The sequence below is a fragment of the Micropterus dolomieu genome, linkage group LG07 (genome assembly GCF_021292245.1).
Source record: "Micropterus dolomieu isolate WLL.071019.BEF.003 ecotype Adirondacks linkage group LG07, ASM2129224v1, whole genome shotgun sequence".
In the NCBI taxonomy this organism is placed as follows: Eukaryota; Metazoa; Chordata; class Actinopteri; order Centrarchiformes; family Centrarchidae; genus Micropterus; species Micropterus dolomieu.
The window spans coordinates 6,938,714-6,952,454 of NC_060156.1; the positions used below are offsets into that span (position 1 = coordinate 6,938,714).

Here is a 13,741-nt window from a genome sequence, read left to right on the forward strand (position 1 = left end):
GTCTACAGTCTACTGATTTTCTGCAGCACAACCAGGTTCTTTTTATACAGTGCACTAAACTAATGTTATTGCAAGTCATTTTTATTAATATCATTACACAGCAGTGAGTAGGGAATTAGACACATTTTTAAATATGACATTAATATTATGTGCTTTATGTGTCACGTTTTCAGGATGATGATAAAATATAATATTGAAATATTATTAAATATGTTTTTGATATTTATTTAGGATTTATGAATTCTTATATTAATCAAGTAATAAAAGAATCATTTTGAATAATCAATAAATTAGTCGTTACATTAATCGACTAATCAAAAAAATTATAGATTAATCAGTTAAAAAAGAATCGTTAGGTGCAACCCCAGTGTACTTTCTATATCTAGGTCCATCTATCTGTCTATTTTCAGCTGTTGATCTGGGTAAGGACTGTGGTAGCAGAAGGCTAACAGCTGGATTCCACCGGGCACGGCTGCGTTGCGTTCCGGCTGCGACACGGTTTTGTTCCGTCCTCTGTAGGGTTTTATACCCAACAGGGAGCATTTTAGAAGCAGAGTGTTTTGCTGGCCTGATTTTGCTGACTTGCTCAGATTTTATTGACTTGGTAATTTGTCCTTGATGTTTGTGCTTCTACCATGCTCAAGCAGGCTGTTTCTGTGTCTGAATTCCTGCCCGGTTCGATCTGCAGTATGTAGCTTTACATGGCTTCCGTCAAAAACAGACTTTTCCCATGGACATTGTTTCGGGTGAGGGGCTAGAATGAGAATCATTCAAAGACTTGGACCATTCACAAAAGCAACATGGAGCCAAGTGGGCTTATCACCTGTAATGACAGGGATAACTCTCCAGTGCATTGCCAGCTGGGAAGCGGGAAGCGGCGGGTACCTTGGTGGCTTGAACCCTGTCAAATAATTTTTTTTCAGAAGCATATGAAGTGCTTTAGTGCTGGCAAAAACCCCCTAAGTTTCGATTCCCTGTAAAACACATCACACTAATCGAATATTTGCAAACAATGGCGCTCCCCCTGCACTCACATACTTCTCAGGATAATTGCTGAATTCATCACCAGTTACTCATGTCTTACTACACAAACATCAGCTGTGTCCTAGCACTGTTCCTCTGTACCTCTGCTTAGTTCAAAGAGAAAATATTTTGAGTTCCCCTTAGGATAACATTTTCCTAGAACTTGTATTACTTAATTGCAAATAGTTTTAAGTGTCCAATTATTCTCCTTCTGTTGGCAGGTTTAAAAGATCTGAGTGCTATTTCTGGAGATTCAAGAAAATGCTGCTAAATTGTTCTTCTTTTCCTTAAAAGCCATCTGAAAAGCACAAATTGGCCATCAAGACAAAGATAAGAAAGGGATGTCACACAGTATGACAGAAATAGGGCTGAACGATTAATCATTTTCAAATCGAAATTGCGAAAGAAAGAACAGATTAACTAATCGTGAAGACGGCGATTAATGTAGCCTAATTATACAGCGCATCTGACCCGTTTTTAACAGTCATGAAGTAACAGATTCATTCTGTTCTATTTCGTATAGGCTTCGCCCTCTAAGGCTATCACTATTGGGTTTACCCCTCCGCAAAGTTGTCTACGCCCACCCAAAGCATGGGCCTCTCCTACGTCCGCACCTTGTATATATAAAATGGTGAGACCTGGCCTTCGCTCCCATTTTTCTTCAGCACTGAGCTGTCTGAAGAGCAGAAGATTTCCTGTCAGAAAAAGAAGAGCGATGTATTCTAGCAAGTCGGCCCGAGAGGGGCGGGACCACGCTACATCAGTACGGGTGTGTGGCGTCCGTGCACTCACCCTTGGCTCACGCTGCTCGTTCTGCGACCTTCTCTGTCCCGAAGAGAAGCAGCGACGTGCGTATCATTTTGCCGGTGAGGATGAGGTGGCATGGCGTTCCACCCACTCTCTTGACGAAGCCCTCGACCTGTTGCTATCGGATGAGCGGGAATCCCCTAGCGGCTCCCCGCTTCCCCCGTTACAACCTCCGGTGACGCCGGCCTCCACGTTGCTATGTTGCCGAGGCGAGGCAAGCCATTGTTAAGGATGCTACCGTCAGTAGTAGTTGTCAACGTTGAGCTAATAGGTACCTAACGGTAAGCTAACGTATAGCTGACATGCGGTCTGTCCCTGGATCAGCCAACCAGGGAGATCCCATGTGTCCACGTTGCATCACATTAGCTGCAGCTAATGACATCTAGCAACCGGTTTCATTGCTGCTGGTCGATCTCGTCAGTCAGAGCGGACCACTGGTAAGCTATGGCTCGTAAAAAAAGCTGTGTGAAATCTTGTTGCTCCTTTTTGTGGAAGCCAAGTGGCTAATCTGCAGCTTGAAGCAGTACACTCTCTGCCCACGATCAGAGGTCCCTTCACACACACATCCCCACAGAAACTGTGTATGAGCCCACGACAGTGGACATTTAGCTTCGTGTGGACAGAACATATACACATATACAGATATTTTTCTGAAGAAGAAATCTGCCGGGCAGTGTGTGATGCTGTTCACATTACGCACGTTCCCCTGGCAGTCCCCGGCTGCGAGCTTGTGCATAATAACGGCATCATTGGCACGGTCCTTCTGTGCGTCCAGGGATTCCCCCTTGGTTCACAGAAGCACAGGCTGTGTCAAAGGAGCCCTTGAAGCGGTCATTACGCTTCATGCGGACAGAAAAGCACTACACACAACCCTGCGTGTAGTGTTATCCTATCACCGCTCCACACATTACACCTGGCCCGCCTCTGTTCAACACGTGGCTTGTTGAACAGAGGGGAATGGGGCATGGTTATGGGCTCATGGGTGTGGCTGCCATACCCTCGTGCGGTGACTGTGTCTGCCTCTGCCTCCCTCCCGCGGTATGGCAGTGGACCCACGAGGGCAACTACACCTCCCGCCACATATGGGAGGACACCCAAACAGACCCCTCTGACTGTGTGTGAAGGTCTCTCACGATGTGAGCGGCGGAGGGCCCTGGTGGAGCGAGTACTGGCTCGGCTCCCCCGATGGCCGTGCCTTGCCGTCAGATTGACTCGCACGTGCCCGCCACGCAGGGAGTGGCTCCCTCCTGCATGGCAGCGTGTGTTTGCGCCCGTGACCCTTCCTTCTCCCCGCCAGGTGCTAAGCTCTCCTGTTTGGTGGAACACGGAGGTTGCTGCCTGCCTGGCCCCCCCACGGCCGGCATCCCAGCCCTTTGAGACGGGCCCCTCCCCCATGGGTCGTGGTGGTCCGCCTGGGCCTCCTGCACATGAGGAGGTTGCAGCGGTGGTTCATCTGCCTGTGTGTCAACCTGGTGAGACAGAGACAGCGCCTGATTGCTGTTACTCTGTCTGTTGGTTCGAATCTGGCCTACTGGCGGGACCCTCTCTCTGTCGGTCGGGGTTCCCCTGGGCAGGGTGGACGCCTTCACGCACCCTGTGGCCTACCCGGCTGCTTATGCTATTCCGCCGGTTCGAGTGATCCCGTGCCTTCTGGACCGCGTACAAGTGGTCGGTGTTCCAACGCTGGTGTTTGAACCAGCCGTTGGAACCGGTGGCCTGTCAGCTGCCGGGAGTGCTTTCGTTCCTCCAGCTGCTTGTGGACAGAGGTCTGCCGTTCAGCACGGTTAAACTATGGTGCCGCCATCTTGTCTGTCATGACGGTTTTAGTGACAGAACGGTGTATGCTCACCCCCTGGTGAAGCGTTTCCTGAAAGGGGTGCAGAGGCACAGGCCGGTGACACGACCTGTTGTTCTACAGTGGGATTTGGCGCTGGTCTTAAACACGCAAACCCAAGCCCCTTTTGAGACTAAGAGACGGCGGACCTGAACTTTCTTTCGGCCACGGTCGCCTTACTTGTGGCTCTACCATCGGCCAGGAGGGTCAGTGATCTGGCTGCCTTCTCTATGGCTCCGTCGTGTCTCAGGACTCAGGGTGATGGTAGCTCAGCTGTCCTGTGCCCCAATCCTGCATTCATGCTTAATAGCTTCACCAACTCCTTTCAGTCACGGGTGATTCCTCTCTCGGGCTTCTTTCCTCCCCACCATGGGTCTGAGGACGATGCTACATCCCAACTCCTCAGTGCCATGCTTCTCCTGTTACGTTCCTACTCACCAATCAGACCGGGCACAGGGCGTGTACATTTTACAAGGCAGTGGCTGTGTCGTGATTTTCTCCGGCTTCAACTCACACTGAAGTGTTTCAGTAGCAAAGTGTTTAGCCTACATGTTGTTAACGTGTTGTTAATTTGTCATTTTGTCTGGTTCAACTACGGATAACGGCTCTCTGTAAGCCCATTACGCTCTCTGCAGGCGTTACAAGTCCACATGGGACATTTCAGAGTAAGAACGCTTTTCCTGTCTGATTTTGCTGACTTGTTCAGATTTTGATTATTTGTTCAGTTGTCCTAGATTTTTGTTCTTCTACTATGATTAAGTAGGCTATGTAGTTAAATTCTTTCTTTTGTTGCCTGTTTTAACTGTGTATATTGTTGATGTCGATCGGGAGTCTGCAAAGGGTGTTTTATTTTGAAAATCGACTGGTTTCTCTGTGCCGTTCTGTGTTAGACTTCCTGCCTGGCTCAACTGCTCTGTGCTGCTTGACGTGGCTTCCGTCAAAAATAGACTGGCAGTGAATATTGAACTTAGCAAAAGTTCAATAAAAAAAATCGCAAATAAAATCGTAATTGCAATGTCTGGCAGAAAAATCGCAATTAGATTTTTTCCCCAAATTGTTCAATTAAATTGTTTGGAAACTAAAGCATTATAAGCACGCAGAGCCTCGAGGACACAGCATGCCTGCTTGGCAGTGTCTGAAGTACACATTTACACGCTTACACACACTCTCCATTTGACCTTTAAATTCTGAATTTGCTGAGATAATGTTGTTCCATGACAGATACAGAAGCGCCTGCTGATATTATGCTCCTTCCATTATGCACTTCTGTTTCTTCCTTTGCAATCATAAACATACTTGCTTTTCATCTGCCCTGTCTCTAACCACACAGACCTCGCCATACTATAAACAATCTCATAATGCATCCAACCTTTACCCAGTACCCAGGGACCTCTTACATTATCTTCTGATCTATGATATTCATCATGAGCCACTGTCCTCTCACACTGCAGCTCTTGCAAAAAACTAACCACCTTCATATCTACCATTGTACTGTATCTCCAATGTGTGACCCTGAAACCCAAAGCAGGAGACAAGATAATATATATAGCATAATATATATATATATATATAACATTAACTACAAACATTAAGGACATTTACATTATATGCATCATCACACCATCCCTTTCTAAAGAGGCATGTCTATTTCATTATACAGCAGGTAGCATTTAATGCAAGTCAAGCACTGCTTCACTCCAACATGCTGGCAAATATTTAACTGACTGCAGTGCACAGGATGTTTTTATAATATATTATGGATGATATAAATATTTAACCAGCTGTGAGAACTGTTCTGATCTGATCTCAGACAGATAATTAGGCCTTAATTTCATAAAAATTAGGTTACAGCCACATGTTATCTACTGCAGGTTATCACCACTGCTGCCAGCCGTTGTATCAACATTGGTTTAAAGCAAACATGTGATTGGATCTTTGGACACCCCTATGCTTTGCTTTCTTCATCTTTTTATCCTTTGTCTCTCTAAACATGAGCTGCTAGCTACTTTTATGCTACACTAGGTCTTTCATAACAGTAGTAGGACTTATCATTCTGTCCAAGAGAAGAGGAAGAGTTGGACAAACAAGAAAGTCAAATAAAGAAAGTGGTAGAGCAAATGAAAAGCTTAGTCTTTTATCTTGCTTACCTTTGTGAAAACATACAATTATTACGCAACACTGCAATAAAGGAAAACCAGCAGAAAGCTGTGGCAAAATGCGTCAGATGAGCCACAGTACACTGCAGTCATACTGATAAATACATTACGTTTCTCACCAACAACTTTCCACTGAAGGGTTCAGCACTGCTTGCACTGTTTCCAAAACTTTGAAATAATACAACATCAAACTCATCAGGTCAAGATGCTCAGGGGATAGGTGAGGTGTCCACAGGCTGCATACTGTAGGTATTGCTCACGTTTAAAGACAATAGCATCCCAGCAAAGCTTCATAGTGTTAATCACAAAATAAATTTCCAAACAGGGAAGGTGGGCCTGATAGTGTGTACGTGTCAGCAGGTTACCTGAGGTGGGCGACTTGCTTCTTTCCATGTCAACGGACTGCTGGTTGTCAGAGAGTTCAGTAAGGCCTGCCACAGCCAATAGCAGCCGAGAGGAAGATAAAGTAGAACACAAACGATCCGTCAGATTATTTCAAGATTATTTAGTCATACGGACTTAACAGAATTCAACTTGGTTGATGTCAGCCACGCAGAACCCAGAGAAAGCCCTTGGTTTATCATCTCTGATGAGCTGTATCAATTCCCAGTATTTCATTATTTGTGAAGATGATGAAGTGAAGTGATTTTATGGGGATCAAGGTATTTACTAATATTTGACATATGCTATTTACCCTTCCACTGTGAATGTTTCTTAGGATTCATTTTGAGTGGCTGAAACCAGATGTGACCTGCACTACAATCTGTTTGATACATTTAACTTTTATTTTGAATTTCCTGCTAGATGGCATTATAGTGTCAGCATGACCATAATTATGCATCTATAGTGCAGTATGTAGTGCAAATCTCATGACAAAGGAACACATACAATCAAAATACAAAACAGTACAAACACAAACTTGATCAGGATCTGACCAAATCTGCTCACATGCACCACGCACAGGCCAGAATGAGACGTCATACCTACTCCCTTTTTAAAAAAAACACCACAAATTCTTAAATGTCCTGTTCGTTTTAGTCTAGGGTACAAATGTGTGGTGTTTAAGCCGCGTTCATAATGACTTCATTAACAGCCTCACTGAGTCGTCACAGTTCAAAACATTTGGATTAATTTAATTATTTCTCTTCCAGCAAAACTTCTTAATGCAAATTTTCCTTCAATCATTTACACTGGCTTTACAAATGATTCAAGAAATTGAAAGAGACTCAGATTAAACCTTTATTGTAGTATAAAATTAAGAATTCCTTTGTAATCATCCACTAAAAGCACACATTTTAGTTGAACTCGGCCCAGTGGATGAACAAGGCTTTACTCACCCCACTATCTATGCTTCGGTTAAAATATACATCACATGGATCATATAATATTTATAACTGCCCTTACTTAACAGACTCAAAGGAGTGGCCGTCTTTCTGCAAAGGACAAACCGTTGGACATGACTGGAATAGGGCATTTCTGTTTTATATGGCAAAATACAGATATGAAACAACTTTCATTCCAATCATCTCTTCTGTTTGTTCCTTTGCTTTCAGTCCACATCATCCCTTCCCAGTCCCTATGGCAACCATCTCTACCAACCCTGTTGTCCCAGTATGTTGCACCAAAACACTGCCCAACCCACCCCGCACACAAACACAGTGTCCCCCAGCCTTCAGGAAGGCCCGACTTACTCTGATAGGATGTACGGATCCTTTTCTTTGAATCTGAATAAAAGTTAGACAGGCCGCGCATGCAAAACTCTGTCAGGCAGGCCCACATGCCCACACCAGCGACCACAGAGTCACCATAAGGTGGGAGGAGGAGGAGAGGGAAGGAAGGAGTGGGGGAAAGGATGGAGGGCAGGAATGAAGAGTGAGAAGTGTAGGTAGAGATTCAGGGCAGGGAGAGATGAGAGAAGAAAGGGAGGCGAGAAAGACAGAAAAGTGGCAGAGAGTTGTGCAAGTAAGTGGGCAGAAGGAAACAAGGTAGAAAGGAGAGCAAAGAAAGAAACAGGGTAAGGAGAGGAGGAATGTGTGGATGGGGAAGGATTGGAGTTTAAAAAATTTAGGACGTAGGAAAGGGAGGGGACGAAAAAGGAGGGAAGGGGAAGAGAGAAGAACACACAGGCTTAGAGTGGAAAAGAAAGTGAGAGCAAGCAGCAACTGAGTTAGTTTCAGGGGGAGGACAGACAAGATTTACCCGCTACTGCTACAAACCCCAGAAACGCTGATGTGATTGGTCATTTGCACAAAATGCAAATTACTTTGTTAGCAGGCAACATATCATTATGTACAAAGCAGCATCAAAATAAATGAATCTCTTGTTGCATCAAATAATTGCTTTACATTGCATTTTGTTTATATAGTTTTCTCCATGGCTGATAATAATGCATTACACTATATCTAGTGAAACACACCTAAATAATCAATAATCAAGCATCATTTTATTAAATGAAAACACTAAATTTGACTTACATATATATATAGTACACATATACAGATATGTGTGGTGACAGCGACAGCTAAAGATGTTGTGGGAAGGACAGAAAACTGTGTTTTAAAAAGCAGGAATACGAGTCCAGCAGCTTTAGTGTCATGTACTCCATTTGGCCTTTTGTCTGGGTTTTTAAAGTTTTGTCTTCAGTATTATATTAACTCCAGCATAGCAAGTGCTCGAGATCTGCCAACACCACCTGGGGTACAGAAAAAAGGCACAGTTGCACGCTTTCATTTTTTCTTCCGTCTCCAAATTGATTTTAAAGACCCAACACAGAAAGACTTTTACAAAACAGTAAGTTGGGAACAATATGTGTGGTGGTAGTCAATAAAAGCACTTAGGCAACAGCAAATCCTGCATCTACCTTGATATTCTCCTTCACACAATGAATACAAGTAAAGCAATTCCAGCTACACTTGTGGGAATTATGTATGAAAGTACTTTAAATTGCTTAAAGGACCTTAGACATCATAAAATATTACACCACTGGAGCGGAGATGCCCTCAAATCCAGAGTTTAGTATAGAGTGAAATAAGAAAGGTGCGGCTTGTGTTTAAGAGAATTTCTGAGACCATCACCAGCTAAGATCAGTAGCAGAGAAATGGGAGGCAGGGGTTAGGAAGTACGAGACCTCTGTGGCTTTTGACTACAGATCTATGCTCAAGCAGGACTAAAAACAGAAAGGACAGAAAAATCAAATGACAACATGCATAATAATGCCAATGTGGAATGACACGCAGCCTGTTAACATGCACTTCATGTCATAGTGCAGATCTGTGACAGGCATACTGACATGGACGGGTGTTTTTGTCTTTGTATGTTATTGTGTTAGAGGAAAAGAGCGAAGACAGGAAAGAAATAAGGTTGGACTGATGCAGGTTTGTGAATGCTGATTCAGACACCTCTATTACTGGACTGTACTTGTTGATGGAGCATATTTTATGCAAACAGTAATGTAATATCTCTAAATTAGGCTTAATAAGCATTTATTAATATTTGCACTTTCACAAAATGAAAGCTTTTATTAGCTTATTTCAGTGTGAACAGACTCTGAACTTCTGCCAAGGAGGCAGTACACTGAGGACTGATGATTCAAATATGTAATTGTAGACGTAACTGCAAAATGCAGTTCTGATTGGCTGGTAATATGAATCAACAGGTTTTGATACTATTATGCATTTTTACCATTATTGTGTATTTGACCTGTAGTGACTGGTGGTAACAGCAAATGTGTTTTGATACTACAGGTCACAGAAGTCTGGGCAGTTTAACAAACTACTATCAAGCTTTTTCCATAATTAAGCTGCACACAACATGAGTCTGGGAACAGCGAAAGTGAAAGGAGTTGTTTACCTGGCTGAGAATCTAGAGGTGTGCAGCCTGTCGCCTGCAGTTCTTCAGCTTACAGCTCACTATGGCTGGTTCTGACTCTTACATTACTCGCTGCAGTATTTTAAACTGACCTGTTGTCATGCAATGTTGAAAATGACCATTGTTTTGTTTTGTAGACGCATTTTTAATGAACAATGGCGGTCAGCACTAATCTCACTAACAAACACATTGCATTTCCTGTGACTACTTCATAATATAAGTCAACTTGTGTTTCGTCAGTTAAATGTTTTTAATGTGAAGCTTAAGCAGTAGGAATTGTTCAGTTTGCATTAGCAATAACTTAATGTGGGAATTTTTTTCGGGAAATTTGGCACAGTTTAGAGTAATACAGCAGAGTAATACAGTAAATAAAGTAGATAAATAATGCAACATTTTCAACAGTGGTCATTCTGTGAGTCAGATAGGAAGCTTTGGAGGGCCGGATGTGGCCCACGGGCCGCCAGTTGACAATCACTGGTGTAGGGGAAACCCTTAACTTGATCAAATGTAGTGTTATTGATGAGCTATACAGGAAATCTAACCACCTGCATCTAATTATTGATTACAGATAGATTTGCATTACCGATCAGTCAAACCTTAGAAAGAAGAACAGATACAGAGGAGGGAGACGGAAGAAGTAGGAAGAAGAAACAGCTGTGGAGATCGAGGGAGAGAAGACAGGAGAATAGAAAAGAGATGACAGTTTGGATGTAATGACTACATTGTTGACAACTTACTATGTGGTTGCACAGTTAATGTTAGTTGTGTACGTGCATCTGTAAGTGGCAGGATCCCATAGGTATGTGAATGTGTGTGTGTGTGTGTGTGTGCTACCTGAGGTGGACTGTCTGTTCCTGCGAGGGGAGCGGGTAAGGCGCTGGTAGGGGTCGGCGGCTCCATACAGATCCAGTGTCGACATACACAACAGGACGGTTTTCTGCAAGTAGTCCACCACCGCTAGGCCATTACAGTTCCCAAACGCCAAACTGGACACACACAAACGCAGCAAGGAGGCACGTGCACATGCACAGACACACACACAAACCACCATTTACATGGAGGAGAAAGAATGTTATTCAGCTGAGACATTTCACTGTTGGCAGATTTATTTCACCAGGTTATTCTCGCTGACATTAAAGGGGCTACATGTAACACTAGCAAACACTGTCACATTAACTTTGATATTTTGGGGTAATTACTGTCAACAAAAGCCTGTGTTTATCTTACACTGAAATTGCTGCTGTTTTTGAATATTAATACCATGATTCCCAGAAGACCCGTTGCCACCTGCAACCCCTCTTTGCCATAGAGCCTCTGGCTTAACTGTTCAAGAGAAACTTGCTGGCAGTAGGTTATCTGTTTGTCTTTGAACAAAAGATGTTACATTTAATCAGGCGCTGACCAGAATTAGACGATATTCACAACAAATGACTCTATCGGCGGCCTTTCAATTCAAATTACAAAATAAGCGAGAGACAAATGTCACTCAAATTTGCAGCTGCCCAGTCCATCATTTCTCTCTTGTATCCACCATGCAGACGTCTGGTTCACTTCACCTTACAGTCACAAGGTCACATGGTTCCAGTCAAGACAACAGCAGCCACAGTGTTATATTCAATTTGGAAAATTTTACTAAGGGCTGTTTGTCATGTACTCTATGTAAACAATTTCAATAGCACAAACACGATTACGCCTCTGAACACATCACTCAGAATACACTAGAAAACGTGTAAAGGCAGCGGTGGCTAAACCCTGACCTTATCCAGCCTTTCAGTACAAGTGACACTTCAACACAGCTTGAGCCTTACAACACAAAAAAACCTTACCGGGAAACCATGACATTCATATATCAAAGCTAAAGGCTCAACAGCTGAAGAAATGGTGGCGAAGGTAAGAGTCCTGTTACAGCGTGTCATCTTGTCATCTTATTAAGGTCATAAAGGGGATAATAGCAACTTTAAATAATCCCCCATTTTTATTCCTCTTTACTTTTTTACAGATATTCTTTAATTAAGCTGCAAAAGAGTAACTTTAGTAATGTGTAAAGACATAAACGTGGCAGTGACTTCCTGCTCTTTAAATTCTTCACATAAAGCCGTTGTGTAATGTGTTTTTATGTTTTATGTTGCTGTTCATCATTACTGTCTTGTAATGAAATGCTTATTTCACAACTTTAAAATCGCATCAATGATGTATGTAATGATTATATTCTGCTTGCACCAATAATCATTATTGTGATTTTCGTACAGCACATACTATAGTGTAAAAAGAAAAAGATAAAGAGAAGCAAAGTAAAAAGAAGCAGAAATCGTTTCTTTTCCTTTTGTGTGGGTCTAAAGTTGAGCGTGTTCATAAGTAAGTGTGACGGAGCAAGCAAAAAAGAAAAAAACAAAATTAATCAATTTCCGCAACTCTATTCAAGCTGTGACTAGCTTTAGAAGAGAGAGGCAAACAGTGGCTCTGCCTTGACCCATAAAGAGCTTTTTAGAGAAAAGAGCTGTGATTTTATCGGTTTCTGCCAACAGACCTTCTATTCACAGCAAAGTGGTCTTAAAGCACTCCGGTCCCAGGAAGTCATTCAACTTCTCTTCACCAACGCCAACACAACGTGTTTTAACCTTTTCTTTTGTCTTTCATTTTTTCAATTTTGAAAACTGAAAACATAAAAACAAAATGTCAACCATTGTTTACAGCCAACATCAGGTACTTAAAAAAAAAAAAGCATCACAATAATAAGCTATCCAAAATGAAAGGACAAAAAAGGAAAGAAAGACAGACACAAATTATGATTATGTCACCCAATTTCCACTAGTGGCTTGGTACAGACTCAGGGGTCCAGTACACTATCTTGAATTGAACTGCTCTCCCCATAATAACACACTTACACACACATTCACATGACAGGCTGGCCTGTTTAACCTTCCATCTCTCCATGTATCTTGCTACTGCTGCTGACAACTGCCACCACCCTGACCTTCACTCACTTTATTCATTGTTACAGCTATGGCCACAGAAAATATGGTGTTTTTTCTGATTGGCTGAAAGATGTTACATTTATATGTAAGTACATCTCAAACCTATTCACAGTTTAAATACTGTTCTAACCCTGTGCTCAGGGTATTTTAACTGCAGTCAGTAGTAGCAACAATCTAACCATACAGGGGTAAATGTACTACAAACCTAAGAAAAAACAATAGCTAGTTGTGGATTATCACTTGCTAAGCTATTACTAAACTAATAATATTACTGTAATATCTGCTAACTGGTGACTGCAACCATGGCAATATTGCATCCAGATACAGTTAGTTAACCTTTTAAATATTACTATAATGGTTCAGAAAACTCAGCATACATAAATTGAGAAACAGGCCAGTGGAGACACAGATACAAACAGATGGGTAGTACTATGCATACACACAAGCATGCTGTGTGCGCTTTACAGTCAGTGTGTTCGATGTTTTCTGGAGGTTTAGGTTTGAACCACTGTCAAACAGTTCCCTCTTGCTGCCATCTGGAGCCACCAACATTTACTTCCTCTGTTACAACTAGAGGACTACATAGAACTATCTGGATCTTGGCTAGCTTAAAGCTGTGGTTTAAACTAGCCAATTATCAGCTGTCAAACCCTTCTTGGTCTCTCAAGTTCCTTCAGCAACACTGTAATAGGGATTGCTATCCTGAGACAGACAAATGAATAATCACACGGATGTTTAAGAAGACCAGCTCACAGGCAGACTGTCGTGCATCTAAAGACTTACAGGCCATAGGCAGAGTTGATGTCCAGGCTAGTGATCTGTTGTGGAGGTTCTCCATCTGTCCACAGCAGCTGGATGACCAGCTCTGCCTGGTAGCCAGGAGGAACCCGAACCGTCCGGTCCTTCACCCTGAAAGCAGACATAAAAAAGAGTTTACAGTACTGTGTTACATACAACAGACACAAAAACCTCAACATGCAAATTCACTAGAAAAGTGTCACCTAACGAATAAATAGCTAGTAAGCACGGAAATGCAGTTGGAACAACAGATGACAGATAAATCTGCTACAAATGTTCAT

The 13,741-nt window shown here is 42.6% G+C and overlaps 1 protein-coding gene across 1 annotated transcript in view; it reads right to left on the reverse strand.

Moving 5' to 3' along the window:
- Nucleotides 1–13,741, reverse strand: part of stxbp5l (syntaxin binding protein 5L) — a 79,108-nt gene that overhangs the window by 25,402 nt on the left and 39,965 nt on the right. Inside the window, exons 14-16 of the mRNA XM_046053791.1 lie at nt 13,446–13,571; nt 10,522–10,673; nt 6,186–6,251 (exon numbers count right to left, since the gene is read on the reverse strand). Coding sequence (XP_045909747.1) covers nt 6,186–6,251; nt 10,522–10,673; nt 13,446–13,571 — 344 coding nt within the window. The remainder of the gene's footprint in view (nt 1–6,185; nt 6,252–10,521; nt 10,674–13,445; nt 13,572–13,741) is intronic.